At 38.5% G+C, this 20,081-nt stretch overlaps 2 protein-coding genes across 2 annotated transcripts; both read right to left on the bottom strand.

The window, feature by feature from the left end:
- Window positions 1-3,530: 3,530 nt before the first annotated feature.
- Window positions 3,531-9,586, bottom strand: LOC145229674 (cytochrome P450 2U1-like). Its single transcript, XM_080095009.1, has 9 exons — window positions 9,476-9,586; window positions 9,089-9,228; window positions 8,302-8,404; window positions 6,666-6,775; window positions 6,106-6,227; window positions 5,199-5,311; window positions 4,698-4,842; window positions 4,047-4,210; window positions 3,531-3,895 (listed from the first exon to the last, which is right to left on the bottom strand). The coding sequence occupies exons 1-9, from the start codon at window positions 9,569-9,571 to the stop codon at window positions 3,578-3,580; spliced, it is 1,311 nt and encodes a 436-aa protein (XP_079951135.1). The 5' UTR covers window positions 9,572-9,586; the 3' UTR covers window positions 3,531-3,577.
- A 4,557-nt stretch (window positions 9,587-14,143) lies between these two features.
- LOC145229384 (uncharacterized) lies at window positions 14,144-17,368 on the bottom strand. Its single transcript, XM_080094714.1, has 6 exons — window positions 17,258-17,368; window positions 16,909-17,057; window positions 16,208-16,394; window positions 15,454-15,564; window positions 14,969-15,066; window positions 14,144-14,778 (listed from the first exon to the last, which is right to left on the bottom strand). The coding sequence occupies exons 1-6, from the start codon at window positions 17,304-17,306 to the stop codon at window positions 14,611-14,613; spliced, it is 762 nt and encodes a 253-aa protein (XP_079950840.1). The 5' UTR covers window positions 17,307-17,368; the 3' UTR covers window positions 14,144-14,610.
- Between the last annotated feature and the right edge of the window lie 2,713 nt (window positions 17,369-20,081).

The following is a 20,081-nucleotide window of genomic DNA, read 5'->3' as shown; positions in this document are numbered from 1 at the left end:
GGGTTGCGTTGATTTAAACAAAAGTTATGTTCTGTAAACCAGTAAACAACACATATCAGCAGTATGATTGCCGTTGGATGACTACGCTATCTCTCGACCGTCACACTGATGAGACCTTGTACGGGGAACAGTATGTACTGCCTACAGCAGTGGTTCCCAACCGGGGAGGAATTTCATAAAAACTGTAATAAAAATTACATTGGAAATGTCACAGAATATTTTTGTATGTACATTATTATGTCCATTATAATTTGGACCCGGTTCACATGAAACTATATTTGTTTTTCGTCTTATGGAGAGGAATGAATAGTTCGAAAATGGGCAAAGGGAGGAATGTGACAAAAAAGGTTGGGAACCACTACAACTTATCCTGTGACTTTACTTTCCAACTTCACAGATTGAACGTGGTTTCAAACTGTTTATCATAACGTAGTGTTTTCCGATCCTTTTTGACACCCCAGTGGCTAATTCACTAGCGTTCCCATGGAATCTTATGTTTATCACATCACACAAGTTTGTTAAATACCGATGGATTGCGCAAAGACTTTTGCGAATGTTTAAAAGCAAATGTTGGGTGAAAATGCTGATGGTTAGGGCTATTTGTGGGTGCTGTTTTTTGGTGATAATAACTAAGCTCAACGCTATTCCAGTCTCACTGTTAATTACTCTGCTTTTCGCTCTTTATCGGAAACTAGTAAACCTTTTGGGATTTGAATTCTTATGTTAGGATAACTCTACGTTATAACAAAAGGCAAAAAGTATGGTATTGTTACAAGACATAAACTATATTAATTGTGCATAAAGTTATTGGCATATCGCAGGTAAGCTACGTGGCCTAATAAATGTTTTGTGTGCAGCAAGTTATAATCAGAGTTTCTTGGAACTTGGTGGTGAGGAAGTTTTTTTTTATTACTGCTGGAGTTGATACAATTGGTTGGTGGGGGATCTGTGGGGGTGTCTGCTCCTCGGAATCGGGAATAGTCCTTCGAACGATCGCAGGGAATGTCCAGGTCTCTGACGAATGGTTGTTCGTCTGGTTGCGGAAGCCAATAGACGGTGCTGCCTTGCGCAACGTGATCCAACCCAGATGACGACGATCAACTCTCTGGTGGAAACGCAGAGCCTTCCTCACGATCAACACTTCGTCTCTTCCTTGCAGGTGATCCAAGTTGGTGCTCAGGATCGTATTCTTGTAGACTACTTCTCTGGTTTGCTGCAGTCGTTCACGTACTACTCGAATCAGGTCGTGTGATGTTGGTTTGAGAAACTCGTCTATGCCAATTGCGTTGTTCAGTGAGCACCTCAAATAGTATTCGTCGAAACTCTCTTCGTCGTTGTCCCACGCGAAAGTGAGTGTACAAGCTTCAAAGGATCTCCAACGGCCTATCTCTCTGCGAACTAACTCAGACAATGGTCCTGGCCGATTTGCACTTGCCGCTGCTATCGGATCGGTCTGAGTACTGCTGTCAGCGACGACTCGTAGAATGCGGAATGGTTTGGATCTTGCAGAAATTCTTGCTGTTCTTCTTAATTGTACTGCAGTATTGATTTGAGACATCCTATATTTTAGATTAGCTGAAACATAATGCAAGGTTATCCCTTCACTATTTTATTCTGAGTAATCACACGACATTTATCGTTTCACAATTCCAAACTTCTATCTCTCTTATCTCTGATTTCAAGGCGAAAAACAGCGCTTTTTATAGTCCCACAATGCAACAGTAAACTTCTTTTCTCGCACATAATTACGTTTGGTAATGTTACTTTTAACTGGACAAAGTCCAAATTAGCCTTTTTTAGTTGCCAGAATCTTCTCGAAAACCGGCACATAAACGTCAGTGGGAACGGACATGTATAACTGCGAAATACAAGGCAAAATGTCCCAAAAATAGAATATGACTTCATCCATAGAAGCAAAACATGTACCTGGACATCGTGTGAATATCCGTTTTATAAATTATTTTACGTTTGTTCTTTATTTGGCTGCATACGCTGCTTTTATGCAGCGTGCAAAAAAATACCGGTTACGATTCGTGTGAAGTGTTTGCTTATGACTGTTTGCGTTTATTCGTTATGTTATATCTGAAAACGCTGCTTTAATGCAGCGTTCCAAAGTGCGACGTGCAATTGGTTTGAAACACAGCATTTTATCTACTTGGTCTGCTACAGATCAAATTAGATTTATAGCATTGTGTCTTTTGGTTGGAAAGCGTCTCTCAATTTTTTAAGTTGTGCAGTGTTTTCAACAAAACATGTTTATTTAAAAAAAAACTTTTTCTAGTTTTATTTATTTCATAATTATATTACTGTATACAAATTATGCAGAAACAATCCGGTTTATTGCATAAAATAAACTGTGTGATTGCATTCAAACCGTGGCCTATATCATTTTTTAGAAAAATCGTCTGGTTAATCACATAATCCAGTTAATTGCAAAGATGTTTGACGAAATGCAAAAAAACAGAATGTTAATTTCAATGTGAAAACGTACGATTTGCAAACTTTTCTTAAAGTTGGAAACGTAGATTAGGCAAGTAGAGGTGTCACAATGTATGAATAACATGTGTAGCCTACTATCTTTTAGGTTCGTATAAACTGCTGAAATCTTCATTGAAACGCTTGTGTACAATTGTAACATAGTACTGACAGTGAGGAAAGTTAGGCAGTTTTGTATATTTCAGGCTGCAAAAAAGACAAAGCAAGTCACTGTAGATAAGCATCACAGAAAGTTTTTTCCCAGCTGCTGAAGTGTGAATGAGCTCTTATGTTAACAACGTGAAGGCTTATTGTTTACACAGTATTCGGTTAAGCGCATAAAGTTGTGGTATTTGATGATCTAGTAAATCAGATTGCTCTGTATTTTAAAATTGTATAATCCTTAAACAATCTGTAGAGCTCTTAAAAAGTCCCAATTGCTGCTTTTTTGAAGAGGTTACGTTTTAAGTTTGAACATATACATAAAAAAAACTGTTACAGCTGGTAAACAAATTCCTGTAGGTTAAAAATTTGTTTCGTTTAAAATCTAGTGCTATTATAAGTGGCACTGGATATGTATGATGACTTATGTTAGTTGAATGGTAACTTATATATAGTAGTTGGTGTTTAGTTGATAGTGTAATGAGTAATGACCAAATGATGTAGTTTATGCTTATAAACGCCATTGGTGCTCAAATTGTTTATCAATCACTGTGTTTACCTAACGTTATGACTCATTTAAATGGTTATATTTTGCAAAGCGCCTAGGCATGCACCGACTTAGGGCCTTGAGTTTTGCTCACACTAATGGCTACACTTAAATCTCCAACCACACACGTAAATGAATTTCGTTACTTTTTTAAACTTTAAAATCTACTTCATATGATTTACACCATAAGCACACATATTGTAATTTATTCGATAAACATGTAAACGAAAATCGCAAAATAAACCAATAAGCAAAGCGCAAAAACACACATACAATTTACCGTGTGAATCCGCTTATTGTCGAGTGAAGCGAACTTATACTGTTTAATGCAAATTAGTTTGACTAAATTACCGATATAATTACTGTAGCATAGTGATGACATACAACTGCATATTAACGTTCCTTTGCGACCATTTTGTAGGGACTTGGAATATATGCTTGCATACCGTTTCCATTTTCAATATCGGGTAATTCCTTTATCGCGGGGTCAGGAAGAAACTCGAATTTCTGTACCAGACCGACGAGAAACATGAAAACTTCCATTCTAGCCAGCTGCTCTCCCAGACAATGACGAGGTCCAACCGAGAAAGGGATCACGTGATGAGACTTGACGAATCGGCGTTGAGCGTCGAGATGACGTTCCGGGTTGAAGCGTTCTGGTTGGTCAAATGTCTTCGGGTCATTGTGAACCGCCCAAATGTTGGGCAAAATCTGTTGTTGTTTAAAATATTGATGTTAACTTTCAACGGTCAAGAATTGGACATGGTCACAGCATGCTTCTCTAACTCTGCTTTTAATGGTATCAAGACCACTTGGTACGCTTATGCTCAGACACGTAAGAATTAGAGGACACATTACTTACCACTGTATCTTTGGGAATGAAAAATCCCCTTAGTGTTGTGTCTTCTGTCGCTAAATGTTGGAGGGAGAGAGGCACCAACGTTCGAAATCTGTACAGTTCTTCAATGAAAGCTTGAGTGTAAGGAAGTTCACTTCGATGTGACATTGAAACTATTCCGTCATGGCCTTGAGGGAAAAGTGTTGGTTTAGTTGATAAAAAGCAATTAAATTTTGAATGTAAAATCAGATAGTAAACTATAGTTAATAAATGCAGAGTAATGTTTAAAAGACGTTTTTTTTTTGCTTTAACGCCGGTAAGATAAAAACTGGCCGACTAATCGCATATCGGAAAGTTTACTAACACCATAACTCACGTCAGCCGCATATTTAGCTAATTTTTGATAGGTGGCGCAAACAGCACAAATTCTATTCAATAATTCAGCTCCTGCGCCACCTATCGAAAATTAGCTAAATGTGCGACTGACGTGAGTTATGGTGTAAGTAGCTCTTCTTCACATATCAGGGTGAAAATCAATAGAAAAAAATGATGTTCGGTCCTGAATGTTTTAATAGGCTATGATTGGAAAATACCGAACATTTTTATTCGCCCTGTACATTGTGCAGCATAATACGAAAAAACACAGTGGTGGAACAATTGTTAATTGATTTTTACCAAGGACTTTTGAAATTTCCTCATACAATTTCCTTTGTTCCTCAGGGTAGTGAAGGAAACACAAGATTGCCCATCTCAGAGTGGACGTTGTCGTTTCGGTTCCAGCCATAAAAAGCTCACGAATAAATTGAAGAAGATTCTCATCCTATACATGTCAACACGTTTTATTTTTCACCAAAACGTCGCAGCTCAATTCGACTAAAATATTCTTTACCTGATAATTGGTGTTGCGAGGTCAAATGCTAATAAAGCGTAACTACACTTGTCAAAAGTAGCGCGAAAAGCGCAACTTTTCTGGTCAAAACTAGCCCAAAAAGCGCAACCACAAAATGAGTCAAAAACTACCCAAATTTCACTATGAATTAACTGCATGCAAAGGCGCATATTTCAAAATGCACGTAAAACAACAAAAACTGTGTGACAACCTTGTCTCAAAAGGTTTACTAAATTTTCTGAATTCAACGTCTTATTTAAAATGACTAATACTGTACGCCAACTCACCGTGAAGCATTTCTTTTCCTTGTTGATTTCAGCAATGTAAGCATCAGTTACATCACGTAAGTTATCGCGATCAAAACTTTTTCTATGGCTTGAGATGATGTTACCAACGAAATCTGAAATAGAATACACTGGTTTTTATTTTTTCAACTAATTTTTTTCATCTAGAAACAATTTTGCGATGGTTTCGACCGATTTTAAACCAGGACGTTTTAAGGGGACTCGATGACTTTGTTTATGGTCGCCGGGCTGCATGAACGCTTCAGTGCTGATCCCAGTTATAAATTAATGTTCATCTTAACTGATTCATGGTCAAACTGGCAATCCCCAACTACAAATCGGATGTACCACGGGGGTTATGATTCAATTTTAGGCGGAATTAATTACCACCAAGTCTGGGTATTTCGGTCGGTTGATCGCCGGTGCTGGCGAGGCTCTTGTGTGGGTTCGAATCCCACTACAGTAGATTGTTCTAGCTTATGCCTTGAGACATTGGGATGCTGGGTAGATCGGGTTGATTCGGTACGACGCATTCAATGGCGTAGTTGAGTTAATTTGAGTTTATTTCGCTTGGTGAAAGCGACACAATTACACTAAAAAAATCACCAGGCCCAAAACAGGTGCGCAACGTTGGAACGTTGTGAAGGGCACAATTGGTGGATGAGAGCAAAACGCGCTGCAGCTACACCGTCATTACAAGGCGTTAAATGACTGGGGAACACCAAAAGTGAGGTTGGTGCATTGAGAGTAAAAACGACTGGGAGTGGGACGTTTTTGATTGTTTGTGCAGTTGGAATATTCATTCCTCTACGACCAAAAAACATTCAGGGTGCTGATATAAGCACAAAATGAACTGTTTGCCCTAAGAGTCATAAATAGCTATATGTAGGAATGGTTACCTAAAACTTACCAAACAAATCCTTCTGTATCTTCAAAAACTTCTGCAGATTTTTATGCACATAAGGTGTACGTGTGAGGAAGGGTAAAAACTGTATAGTTCGGGCCATTCTTGCAATGTCACGATTGGATACTCTGTTGAAACAATAACGTAATAACAAGTATCGTATATAATGGAGAATATACTATCATACAAACTCACACCAAGACAAAGGTTTCTAAAAGCAGATAGGTGGCACAATAAACATTGGCGATTATTTGATTCCTTAAAAAAAGGTGACCGAGTGGTTCCGGCGCACTTGATCCATATACAGACATGAAAACCCCTGATCGGTATTCGTCCCCGGGAGTGTCCTGGGTTCGAACCCCGTGAAAAATAATTCTGTTAATATCCCTTCAGTAGGAGGTGTTATAACAGAAAAAAGTTAAAGCTAACTTAAGTCCTCCTAACTCATTTCCTGCCTAATTGCTATTATATTATCTGTGCTCTTACGCCACGTAGCAAACTTTATCCGATGTGAGTTCTTTTGTTGCTAGTTCTGCTACATAGATTACAGCCTTGTTGCAACTTACATGTTTGAAATATTTCGCATCATTTCTTGAAATTTTTCGTCGTCGTAATCAAACCTTTGTCCAAATATGACGCTACATATCATGTTTGAAACAGCATTCGACAGGATAGGCTAAAAAACAAGTTTAATAAAGTTTAACGGTCCGAGAAATGGATCAATGGTATTGCGTTCGTGTTGAATCTGTCCTTATGAATGACGCCTAAAACAAACCACGATTTTTGAGCAAAATATATACAGTGCCGGCAAAAAAAATCTTTACATTCGATGGCAAAAAAAAACTTTACATTCCAATTCTGCAAAAAGTTATTAGCTTACTGTTTCCGCCAAAAGCATTGTGTTACAAAAACGCTTATAGTTATGTCACTGTCTCACTGTGCTACTGTCTAGCTACACTTTAAAGCAAGGCCATTGCTCTGCGTGCCTAGTGTTGCTTTACAGCTTCGTGAATAATAAGGTCGGTAAAATCACACAATATTTCTTATTTTCCTAAAGTTTTGAGGTCTTGCAAAATTTTTTTTCAAGCACTAAAATGGGTCGAAAGAAGATGCAAATGGAAGAAAAATCTTGTGCCTTGACATTGTTAAAGAAGGGAAATTCTTTGATTGCTGCAGTGAGCATGGGCTTCTTGGCTGCACGGCGACATGGTAGCTTAAGATCCTTGTGGAGTCGATGACGAATTGTCCTGTTTGAAACGTTGTGGAGAAGCTCAGTGTGCTTGTTTTTTTAATTCAACGGCGGTTATAGATGGATATGGGGTTACTTCATGCTTTGTAAGCTTATCCGTACTTGGCGAAGTCTTCTTAGCTGCGCCAGAACCTGATTTCCTCTTCTGAGCCATCCTGTTCGGCAATTACGCCGCTGACCTTTTAATTGATAAATTACCCTTCTTGAGACCCCCAATATCTCTGGCAACAGCAATCACATAATCTCTGTTTTGACCCATTTTCGTGTTTAAAATTTTTTTTACAAGACCTCAAAACTTTAGGAAAATACAAAATATTGTGTGATTTCACCGACCTTACTATTCACGAAGCTGTAAAGCAACACTGGGCACGCAGAGCAATGGCTTTGCGGTGAAGTGTAGCCAGACAGTAGCTGATGAAATAACTATAAGCGTTTTTGTAACACAATGCTTTTGGCGAAAACAGTAACCTAAGAACTTATGCAGAATTTACATGTAAAGTTTTTTTTTGCCCACCGAATGTAAAGATTTTTTTTGCCGGCACTGTACACGGATCTGTTCATAAGTGACGGATACAACGGCCCAAATATACGTAAACAGGGACGTGCTTTATTTCATGCCACTTCACTGTTGATAGCATTTGCCGTAAGGATTTAAAAATCATGTCGCTTTTTTCGTCTATTTAGGCCGTTATTTTCGTTATTAAACCAGGGTTGGAACAAAAATTTTAAGGTAATGAGTGAGCTTCTATTGACTTTCATTGTTGCATAAACAGAAAGTCGATTAATATTTTTTGTATGTCTGCACTTTTGCAAGATAACCTCACGTTTAAACGATACGACACCGATCTAGCATTTAAAGGCGTCCTGTCATGTCATGCAGATTTTGGCCGTGGTCTTGTGCAAACATGCAAACATTCCGAATTAGCTTTATGTAAACAACTTTGATCACTTACGCGAATGTCAAAAGCTTTTCCTTCCACGCGTTGTATGGCCTTGTTCAAATGTCCACACTCTTCTTGGACTCTTTCCTCCATACTTTTCTTACCAACACCGTATCTGTAAAAGTTTTACCTTAGATTTGGAATAACGGAGGAACTAATTGCGACCAATTAGGTATTTTTTCTAAATTTATTATACTAAGTGTGGTTATGAACCAGAGTTTTAAACGGGCCCGAACCCGAAAGTACAAGCGCGAAACGCGACCCGAAACCGAATCGTTTTTAGGAAGTCCGTTTAGGTTCGAAAATTTGATTGACAAGCCTTTACAAAGATGTATCCGAAACGACAAAGACAACAAACACGAAGGACAATAATAGACAATTGTCTTAAACATGGCGTTTTGGGGCTGTTAGGCATTGTAGGCTAAGTTCAGCAGCTGGCCACTTAGCTAGCCAAATGTATTCAAATATACTGACACAGAGTGTAAAGTCAGGCCCGAATCAAGCCCGTTTTTTGGGAGGAAACCTCAGCCTGAACCTAAGCTTGGCTAGACATACAATTACTCTAGTATGGCCCGCTTTAATCATCATGCAGCGAGCGATTTCAAGCTAGTGCAACTGTAAAATCAATATTACCCAAGTTCCTTCGTTCAAGTTTAGGACTATACATAGTATGGTGCTGGATTATCACTAAAATTTTAACGACGTAAAAAGATGTTGTATTTTAATTACATCATTTATGAACATAACTAAAAACTTTCCACCGAGACTAATAATACAAGCATAGAAAATCTTTTCTTACCCTCTTAAAGTACTAATTCCAAATCGTCTCATTGCTTCCCACGTCTCATCAAAAGTACGAAAAACGATGCCTTGGAGGTATTTCGTTAAAAGCGGATGTTGGGGACGACCAGAACAAACATCTTTGTTCTTCACTAATGCCTGGAAAGTATAAAACTCTAAATAACACCATAATCGATTTTCATAAACTATATTGTGCAAGGCCATTCTACTTCAAAACGCTTAAAAATATTGTTCAAATTACTATTTTTTATTCACTAAAATGTGGGTGACAAATTCCCATATTTCAAATCAGAAAAGCAAAATTCCTATTCCAAGTATTTATAGCTGCCAAGTTAAAATCCTAATTTTAACGCTATAACCACCGTCTATAACTTCAAATCTTTACCTCTTGTATTGCCTCAAAGTCGTTCAACACAACGGCCTCTCTTCTTCCAACCCTTACACCCATTATCGGTCCATACTTCTTGCCCCAATCCCGCATGGTTCTGGCGGCAAGTTTACCCCAAAATGGGACCACTCCAAGCCAAGGAATCCCTCTGGGGCCAGGAGGAAAACCCTTTGGTTTTCGGTACCAGTAGTAAATCAGCATAAACACGGCGAAGCCAAGTAAAAGCTCGGTTTGGTTCCATTTCGTGAAGTTAAGAGTCTCAAAAATGCGGTAGCCGACCAAATTCATTGTGCTTTTGCAGTTAGAACCTTTTCAATGTAGCTATTTGTAAAGAAATATAAAAACTGCTCTAACCACAGAAATGACCGAAAAAAGCTTAACACAAAAAGCCAGAATGAACAATTTGAAACAAACTGCAAATATAGCTCTGGTGTCGGTTCCGAAAAATGCCAAATCTAAAATAGCAACACCTTAGCATTTTGTCTCAAATAAAATTGAGGCCTAAACTACTCGGTAAATTTTCCAAAACTTTTTCTGTTTAAGTCTTAGATCACGAAACAGAATCTTATAAAATACTTAAATTGATCTAAGCGTTTCAACGAGTGTATATCAAACCTTGCACCGTGCAACATATGAATTTTAACATTTGGTATTTTAATATTATTTTGCGACCCGCCCCCCTAAAAACGGTTTCGATTCGAATCAGCAACAATTTTTAATTTTGCAAATTAGAATTGCCGTTGCCCAAACCGATCTGTACAACTCTCTATAGAAGCCATTTAGGCTCTGCTGGTTCACAAAACTATGAAGCTCTAGCGCTTTTTGGGGGCTTAATATAGCAGCTTTCCACGTGCAAGACGCGTGATACAGGCGCCTCGGTATTTGGGCTTAAGTTGAACTTGCGCAAACAACACGAAGGCGACGAAGCAAAACAGGGTCGTTGCACCTATTACTCAGCATTTTGTGTGTAATGACGTAAGGGGATACATGCTGAGGAATGAGAGTGTTGGAAAGCAGTGGAACTTAAAATGTATATGGATCTCGATGTACAGCATGGTATACTGTTGTATTCAATTGATCAATGTCATGGGTTATTATAGCTTACTCGTAGAATAAGTCAAGTCAAATCGCATTGCTAAATTTAAAATGATTGTAAGTGTTTCTCCATAAACAAGGATTATGATTTTTGATATTAAAAGTCATTTTTTTGCAATTACGAAGCCATGAGAACGACAGCGTTTTGGGAAAATTCTGGTTTAGTGCTATAATATATAATATTAGCCACAGTAATTTTGAAAGAAACGTTTTGTCCACTCGTTACAAAAGCATAAAAACGTTTTGAATACGAAATTGGACGATCATTACGCGATGCATTGTTTAACAAGCATTTTATTTGAAGCAACCTATCTTTTTGGTAATAATTGTAGACCAGTGTTCGGCAGCCGGCGGTCCGCGAGGAGTTCATTACCGGGCCGTATGTTTTTTCAGGCTAAATGCTTTACACATTTTGTCCATTTATCCCGGGGATGATAAACTAATTTAGTCGTTTTTATTGGTAATTTTTTGTAGTTTTTCAAACGCCAGTCCGCGATAAATTTTTAGTTTGAAAAAAGGGTCCGCAATACAAAAAAGGTTGCCGCCCCTGTTATAGACAATCACTTAAAATTGTGTTAAAACCCGAATTGCAGTTGTTTTTTTAGGCGAAACTCAAGTTCGGTGACGCAATTCTTTGCAAAAACGTTTTTAGTTTGTATCAGATCCTTTACGCACATGGAAATGTGGACTTTAATCCCACTGCTACTACCGGGTGAGAAAAAAATACGGCATATTTGTTTGTCTATCTCCCGGCGTGAATAGTGGGCTGATATCCAAAGCCATAACTCCGCAGGTCGTTCAACCGTCAGAGTAAACAATCTTTACTGCGCTTTCGAGAGTCAAATAGCAATCGCTCATTAACAATTGAATTGGACCCTGGTGTTATTTGGCAAAAGCATGATGAAACATTGCAAACGATTCCTGTCCCATAACAACTGTAGCATAGGCAAATTCTCCTATCGTCTTGCGCACCTTTGACATAGTAGATTTTGTTTAATTTGGGTCAAAGAGCGTCTGCCGGCTACTCCAGCCAGTCTGCTTTGCTTGGTGTTATGTTTAGTTTGTCCAATCCTTACAGTACTGAAAATAAAAGCCCGCTTTAAAGAAGCCCGTTTAGGCCCGAAAGTTTAATTGACAAGCCAATAACTAAAAAAAGCATACACAATGGACTCATCATCATATCGGGCTAGTTGCCCGGGCCAAACTGACTATGCTCCTCCACACCTCCCTGTCCGCCATTGCACCGCTTAGATCTTCGGGCCGAATACCGGCATCCTCGGCCAACTGTTGTATGTATGTCTTGTACGGTCGGCCGGGTCTAGCTCTTCCTTGCGTTGGTGTCCATAAAATCAGACACAATGGACAATAGTAATCAAAGGCCTAAACAAGACATTTTAGTTCTGGTGGGCAATGGGTTGTATCCAGCAACTATACCTATAGCTCAGGGGTTCTTAACCAGGGCCACGTGTACCCCTTGGCGGGACGAAGCACCAAAGCAGGGGGTACGGCATGCAGTTTGAAATTATATGCTATTTAGGCATATTTGTGAAGAATGTGTAGCAAGTTACTTTGTTATATGTCTTTGACTGACTTGAAATGACTGATTGTCGGTGTGCAGTAAATATTGTTGAACTTACAAGACAGTTTTAATGCATGCATTCAACGCATAAGTTATAAATAAACTGAGTTTAATTCCTATTGTTACAATTTTGTTTACAGTGCCGGCAAAAAAATCTTTACATGTAAATTTTGCATAAGTTCTTAGCTTACTGTTTCCGCCAAAAGCATTGTGTTGCAAAAACGCTTCTAGTTACCTCATAAGCTACTGTTTGGCTGCACTTCGCCGCAAAGTCATTGCACTGCGTACCCAGTGTTGCTTTACAGCTTCGTGATTAGTAAGGTGGGTGAAATCACACAATATTTTTTATATTCCCAAAATTTCGAGGTCTTGCAAAAAAAATTTCAAGCACTAAAATGGGTCGAAAGAAGATGCAAATGGAAGAAAAACCTTATGCCTTGACTTTGTTAGAGAATGGAGATTCTGTGATTGCTGTAGCCAGAGATATTGGGGGTCTCAAAAGAGGCAATTTATCAATTAAAAGGTCAGCGGCGTAATTGCCACACGGGATGGTTCAGAAGAGAAAGTCAGGTTCTGGCGCACCTAAGAAGACTTCGCCAAGTACAGATAAGCTTTTGAAGTGTGAAGTAACCTCATATCCATCTATAACCGCCGTTGAATTACAAAAACATGCACCCTGAGCTTCTCCACAACGTGTTAAACAGGACAATCGTCATCGATTTTAGAACGATCTTAAGCTACTATGTCGCCAGGCAGCAAAGAAGCCCATGCTCACTGCAGCAATCAAAGAATCTCCCTTCTTTAACAAAGTCAAGGCACAAGATTTTTCTTCGATTTGCATCTTTTTTCGACCCATTTTAGTGCTTGAAATTTTTTTTGCAAGACTCTGAAATTTTGGGAATATAAAAAATATTGTGTGATTTCACCCACCTTACTAATCACGAAGCTGTAAAGCAACACTGGGTACGCAGTGCAATGACTTTGCGGTGAAGTGCAGCCAAACAGTAGCTTATGGCATAACTAGAAGCGTTTTTGCAACACAATGCTTTTGGCGGAAACAGTAAGCTAAGCACTTGTGCAAAATTTACATGTAAAGTTTTTTTTTTGCCGACCGAATGTAAAGATTTTTTTTGCCGGCTTCCGTGTACTTCCGTCGGCCATTGTAGACAGGGGGTACGAGAAAATTGTATAAACGCTCAAAGGGTACAAGCACTAAAAAGGTTAAGAAATACTGATTTAGCTACTTAGATGTAATTTACATTAATAAAAATACGGACACAGAATGTAAGTCAGGCTCGAGTCAAGCCCGTTTGTTAAAAAAATACCGAACCTGACCTTATAAAAGTTCGGTCGAACTTGCAACTCTGGTACCCCTGCTGAGTATGGCAAAGATTTTCATTGGTACATGTTGTAAGGCGTGGATTGACGTCAATAGTCACAAGACACCGTGTTCTATTACATAATTTTGTACGAATATAGATACACGCCCTTGTAAATACAAGCATTAGTCGCGTGAGCATCACAAGATGTATTCCAAATTACATCACTGCTTATTCATTACATAGTTTCATATTTGCTTCTAAAACCAGCTTTGTGCAATTAAACGCAATATTGTATTCACCATTAAACAACGTGAAATTACTTTTTTCCTTCGTTTATCGTGCACTGTACTACGCGCATTCAGTGTTATTTACCCTGATGAAGGCGACCTGTATAGGACGTCGAAACGTCGGAATAAAATACATTTGCCACAGCTCTATAAAAACATGACAACTAGATTTGTTGAGATGAGCTAGATATGTAATTAAACCTAATAAGATTATACTGACCAACATTTAACAATAAAATGAAACAGTACTTTAAAGCATGGATAACTCCTTCAACTTCACAATTTCAGTGTTTATAATAGACTGAATGATTTAGTGGAGTAGCGCTGTTGTACGTATTTAACATTGTGTGTTCTAACACTGTAAAAATAAATGTTTTTTAATTCATAGATTGCGATTTACGATTTTTTTAATAATAGAAAAAACATTCCGGCACATACAAAACTCGAGGCATAGCAAAAATGTCAATAGCACATATACTGTGTTTACATCGGCTATATACCCAAACAAGACGATTTCGTTTTATTTGCACAGTATCGTAAAATCATGACAATGCAGTGTTTCACGCATTAATTGTTCCGTTTGCGTTCAGGATAAGACCTCTAATGACAATACATGATGCAAGGGGAATATTGCACAATACGTATGAACAGAGTTGTAAGCAGACCTGAAACTCGTTCCCGAACACGAAAAAACAAGCCCGAACCTTGGCTCAAACACGATTTTTTGTAACAAAGCCCGAATATCGGTTAAATCGTGGAACAAATGCTTCCGAATGTGGTGTAATTTCCCGAATTAAATTTGTTCTTTTTAACTTACGCGTCTCAATTTTCAACTCCAAAACGGTGTGTTTACAAGTAAAGTTTAATCTTTGAAGCAATGTCAGTTCTGCATATCGGACACTGCGTGAGTCTCTCCGCGCAATCTGTACATGTGCTGTGTCCGCATGGGGTAAAAGCCGTGTCCTTGTTGGCGTCCAAGCAAATTCCACACTTATGTAGCTCTTTAATTTCTTCCAGCTATTAAAGTAGTAAACACAATCATTAACCTAAGTCTTTTTTAACAACGCGATATTGCAGATGTTTTATAACTGAATACTTATGTACCATCAGCACCAATGATAAGCTAAAATTTCGTCGCTTTTAAGAGCTTTTTCTATATTTTACGGTTGTTTTTCCCATTACAAGGTTAAAAACAAAAAGTTCTAACCTGTCGTGCAAGTTTCCTATTTTCCTCCTCGTGTGGCAAAGATTTTGCTGAAATGTTTTGTTGACATGACAAGCACTTCTTTAATCGAACGCTGCAAGCTGCAATTCATAAATAAGACTAAAATAATTCGACCATTTGTAATGGAAATTCTACTAACGTAAGAACTTAAATCCCGTTTAAATCTACGTTAATAGGACTAAGCTTACCATTTGTAATTCACAAATTGGGTCATTAAAAGTAACGTTCTGTGGGCATTGCGGGTTCTAAGGCTTACATAAAACAAATGAGTAATGATGACCCTTTGAAAAAATTTGATTTAAAGTAAGTTATAGATTGAAACGACTAAATATTGAGTTATCAGTGAAACCCAACATTTCCCACTATATATGTATCTGTTGGTATATGTTTACATGTTTCCCCTTTTAAGGATCTCGAAATAATGTATTTCACATATCCGGCAATAGCACCCAACCAAAACTTCTTACTTTGGCAAACAATCCGATGACCGCAAGGTTGAAAAACAACGATGGCTTTGGCTTCTTCACATAACAAGCATGTCTCAGCAGAAGACGTTGCACTTTTCCTGACAGTTGCTTCTGTGTGGTTAATTCATATTGTTTATCAGTATTGAAACGCTTGTGAAATTAATCAAACAAGTCGAAAATTGACGGAAATATACACACAGGAGCTTAGAAAGACTGTGCTCTTAAGAGTTGTTAATAAGGCCAGGCTGTGGGTCTGATCCGTCTTGGTTTATTGCGAATGTAACCTTCGGACCTACTTCGTTTTTTTTAAACCGTTTTCCGGTTCGGGCCCTAATTTTGAACCCGATTACAACTCACGTTTTAAGAGCAAAACGAATGTTGCCAGGTCAAATTTTCAAAAATCGCTGCCTGTCAAAACTATACCCCAAAATTCGCAACTGCAGAGAAAATTTAAAACAGGACCAAAACCAGCCAAATTTTAACTTCATTAGACTGCTTTTAAAAACACACACATGTCAAAATACATGTAAAAACAAAAACAAAACACAACCCGCTACTTGATGTCAGATATCGGCCTGGCGAAAATGGGCGGGAAAACCGCAACCCTGGCGAAACATATGCAACATGCTCTATTTTTTAAGTCCTTTTAAGTTTTACGTTAACAAAGACTATATACTGTCGACATAGACCAATTGTTGAGATTCGTTTGCCCTAAGATTGAATATGTACAAAATAAAAAAACACAAACGGCTACCACTTTTTTGGTCCAAATTTTGTGTGGAAGTTGGAACGTTTTGTTCATCAACTATTCTTTCCAATAAAACCTGGTGAAACGACCACGTTTTTTGACAAATATCTAGGCCCAAACTTCCCAAATCGTATTCCACGAGAGCTTCCTCGTTCGCGGTAATACGACTGACTTTTCCTTCTCGCCCGATAAGCTGCAAAATATAAGTCAACTAACTCAATTCAAATTCTACCACACCGTGTGTTACAATAGGTTGTAACTTGGCCTAACGCATTATTTCATAATCTAAAGGGGAAATTCTAGGGATTTACTTGGACTTTTGCATTTGGTTTGTAAATAAAAAGTTCTCGATACATGAGCTGCAAAGATAAATAGGGCCCAATATTAAATGATATTTGTTTGGTTTAGTGCCTACACTTTGTGGTATATCTGTGAGGAATAAATATGTTTTTATAGTGAGGAATTTGTCAAAATAGGTTAGAAATCACTGGTCTCATACATTTGTTATTAGTCATGCCGGGCTTTTCGGGCCTGAGTTTCTACAAAATGTGATTGATTTGAGCCTGACATTGCAATAATTTTGCCGCATTTTAACCAACTTTGTTCAAGCTTGTACTTCCAGTTCTTTTCAGGCCGACTAACAGCTCTATCATGGACTTACTGTACTCGGCGAAAGTTGATTACTGTCTCACCCCCTATTTCCTTACCTCTACAATCTCGGTGTTCCAGCTGCCAGGCGGCATCATATCTCGCACCAGATCAGCTGGTAAAGTAATTTTCACCCTATCTCCAATTTCAACGCTAGACATTTGATGTTCTCCAGAGCTGATCCCAGAGCTTGCATCTTTCTCATCACCTAACATTTGGCAAATCACTAAATGTAAAATTCAGTAGCCTATACTCTTCTGTATACTAATAAAGTAGACAAATTAAAAAGTTGCAGATAATTGTTGTTAGTGTATATAGCAAGCATGATTTTTTCATTGCACACACATGCTGTTGCGAGGTGAATCCAGATTCTTTTATGAGATACATGCTGCTTATTTATTTTCCTACCGCATAGTGGCAGATGGTCGGGATAATAAGGATCTCCATAACCCGACATGAGACATTGCAAATCAACTTTTCCGTCTTTACCCACTCGATAGCGGGCAATCTTTCCGTTTCTCCATTTTACTCGCACCGAATTTCGATTTATTTCGTCGGATCTATAATCGATAGTGTTAGATGCAACAAAATTGTCAAAAATATTTTCCAAATTCCTTACTGATCTATATTTTCCGAATCATATTTTGATCAATGATTTAAACCGAAAAATCATTTTTTCGCTTTAGATCACTATAACAGTGTTTTTTTTACAAATTGTGTCAATATTGAAAAGCAAAGTTCGAAACTCTACCGTTTTTCCTAAAGTTACTACACTTTCAGAAATGCAGTTATTTAAGACATTCGGCGGATAACAAAGCATTCCCCGGTGCAAACGCAACAACAATTACAATTAACAACAACAATTAACAACAATTTTGCAATTACGAAGCCATGAGAACGACAGCGTTTTGGGAAAATTCTGGTTTAGTGCTATAATATATAATATTAGCCACAGTAATTTTGAAAGAAACGTTTTGTCCACTCGTTACAAAAGCATAAAAACGTTTTGAATACGAAATTGGACGATCATTACGCGATGCATTGTTTAACAAGCATTTTATTTGAAGCAACCTATCTTTTTGGTAATAATTGTAGACCAGTGTTCGGCAGCCGGCGGTCCGCGAGGAGTTCATTACCGGGCCGTATGTTTTTTCAGGCTAAATGCTTTACACATTTTGTCCATTTATCCCGGGGATGATAAACTAATTTAATCGTTTTTATTGGTAATTTTTTGTAGTTTTTCAAACGCCAGTCCGCGATAAATTTTTAGTTTGAAAAAAGGGTCCGCAATACAAAAAAGTTTGCCGCCCCTGTTATAGACAATCACTTAAAATTGTGTTAAAACCCGAATTGCAGTTGTTTTTTTAGGCGAAACTCAAGTTCGGTGACGCAATTCTTTGCAAAAACGTTTTTAGTTTGTATCAAATCCTTTACGCACATGGAAATGTGGACTTTAATCCCACTGCTACTACCGGGTGAGAAAAAAATACGGCATATTTGTTTGTCTATCTCCCGGCGTGAATAGTGGGCTGATATCCAAAGCCATAACTCCGCAGGTCGTTCAACCGTCAGAGTAAACAATCTTTACTGCGCTTTCGAGAGTCAAATAGCAATCGCTCATTAACAATTGAATTGGACCCTGGTGTTATTTGGCAAAAGCATGATGAAACATTGCAAACGCTTCCTGTCCCATAACAACTGTAGCATAGGCAAATTCTCCTATCGTCTTGCGCACCTTTGACATAGTAGATTTTGTTTAATTTGGGTCAAAGAGCGTCTGCCGGCTACTCCAGCCAGTCTGCTTTGCTTGATGTTATGTTTAGTTTGTCCAATCCTTACAGTACTGAAAATAAAAGCCCGCTTTTAAGAAGCCCGTTTAGCCCCGAAAGTTTAATTGACAAGCCAATAACTAAAAAAAGCATACACAATGGACTCATCATCATATCGGGCTAGTTGCCCGGGCCAAACTGACTATGCTCCTCCACACCTCCCTGTCCGCCATTGCACCGCTTAGATCTTCGGGCCGAATACCGGCATCCTCGGCCAACTGTTGTATGTATGTCTTGTACGGTCGGCCGGGTCTAGCTCTTCCTTGCGTTGGTGTCCATAAAATCAGACACAATGGACAATAGTAATCAAAGGCCTAAACAAGACATTTTAGTTCTGGTGGGCAATGGGTTGTATCCAGCAACTATACCTATAGCTCAGGGGTTCTTAACCAGGGGCACGTGTACCCCTTGGCGGGACGAAGCACCAAAGCAGGGGGTACGGCATGCAGTTTGAAATTATATGCTATTTAGGCATATTTGTGAAGAATGTGTAGCAAGTTACTTTGTTATATGTCTTTGACTGACTTGAAATGACTGATTGTCGGTGTGCAGTAAATATTGTTGAACTTACAAGACAGTTTTAATGCATGCATTCAACGCATAAGTTATAAATAAACTGAGTTTAATTCCTATTGTTACAATTTTGTTTACAGTGCCGGCAAAAAAATCTTTACATTTGGTGGCAAAAAAAAACTTTACATGTAAATTTTGCATAAGTTCTTAGCTTACTGTTTCCGCCAAAAGCATTGTGTTGCAAAAACGCTTCTAGTTACCTCATAAGCTACTGTTTGGCTGCACTTCGCCGCAAAGTCATTGCACTGCGTACCCAGTGTTGCTTTACAGCTTCGTGATTAGTAAGGTGGGTGAAATCACACAATATTTTTTATATTCCCAAAATTTCGAGGTCTTGCAAAAAAATTTTCAAGCACTAAAATGGGTCGAAAGAAGATGCAAATCGAAGAAAAACCTTATGCCTTGACTTTGTTAGAGAATGGAGATTCTGTGATTGCTGTAGCCAGAGATATTGGGGGTCTCAAAAGAGGCAATTTATCAATTAAAAGGTCAGCGGCGTAATTGCCACACGGGATGGTTCAGAAGAGAAAGTCAGGTTCTGGCGCACCTAAGAAGACTTCGCCAAGTACAGATAAGCTTACAAAGCATGAAGTAACCCCATATCCATCTATAACCGCCGTTGAATTACAAAAACATGCATCCTGAGCTTCTCCACAACGTGTTAAACAGGACAATCGTCATCGATTTTAGAACGATCTTAAGCTACCATGTCGCCAGGCAGCAAAGAAGCCCATGCTCACTGCAGCAATCAAAGAATCTCCCTTCTTTAACAAAGTCAAGGCACAAGATTTTTCTTCGATTTGCATCTTTTTTCGACCCATTTTAGTGCT

Source organism: Phallusia mammillata, chromosome 5 (genome assembly GCF_965637545.1).
Source record: "Phallusia mammillata chromosome 5, kaPhaMamm4.hap1.1, whole genome shotgun sequence".
Classification (NCBI taxonomy): Eukaryota; Metazoa; Chordata; class Ascidiacea; order Phlebobranchia; family Ascidiidae; genus Phallusia; species Phallusia mammillata.
This window is presented reverse-complemented; position numbering and strand designations above follow the sequence as displayed.

What these genes read in the sequence shown, in the direction of transcription:
- LOC145229674 (XM_080095009.1), bottom strand. Translation starts at nt 9,571, where the DNA reads ATGCGGGATTGGGGCAAGAAGTATGGACCGATAATGGGTGTAAGGGTT. An exon ending in GGAATTAGTACTTTAAGAGG is followed by an intron (nt 8,405 to 9,088) that starts GTAAGAAAAGAT and finishes AAACTTTTACAG; the next exon opens with ATACGGTGTTGGTAAGAAAA. An exon ending in ATGCGAAATATTTCAAACAT is followed by an intron (nt 6,228 to 6,665) that starts GTAAGTTGCAAC and finishes TTGTTTCAACAG; the next exon opens with AGTATCCAATCGTGACATTG.
- LOC145229384 (XM_080094714.1), bottom strand. Translation starts at nt 17,306, where the DNA reads ATGTCGGGTTATGGAGATCCTTATTATCCCGACCATCTGCCACTATGC. An exon ending in CGACCATCTGCCACTATGCG is followed by an intron (nt 17,058 to 17,257) that starts GTAGGAAAATAA and finishes GCCAAATGTTAG; the next exon opens with GTGATGAGAAAGATGCAAGC. An exon ending in GGAACACCGAGATTGTAGAG is followed by an intron (nt 16,395 to 16,908) that starts GTAAGGAAATAG and finishes TATATTTTGCAG; the next exon opens with CTTATCGGGCGAGAAGGAAA.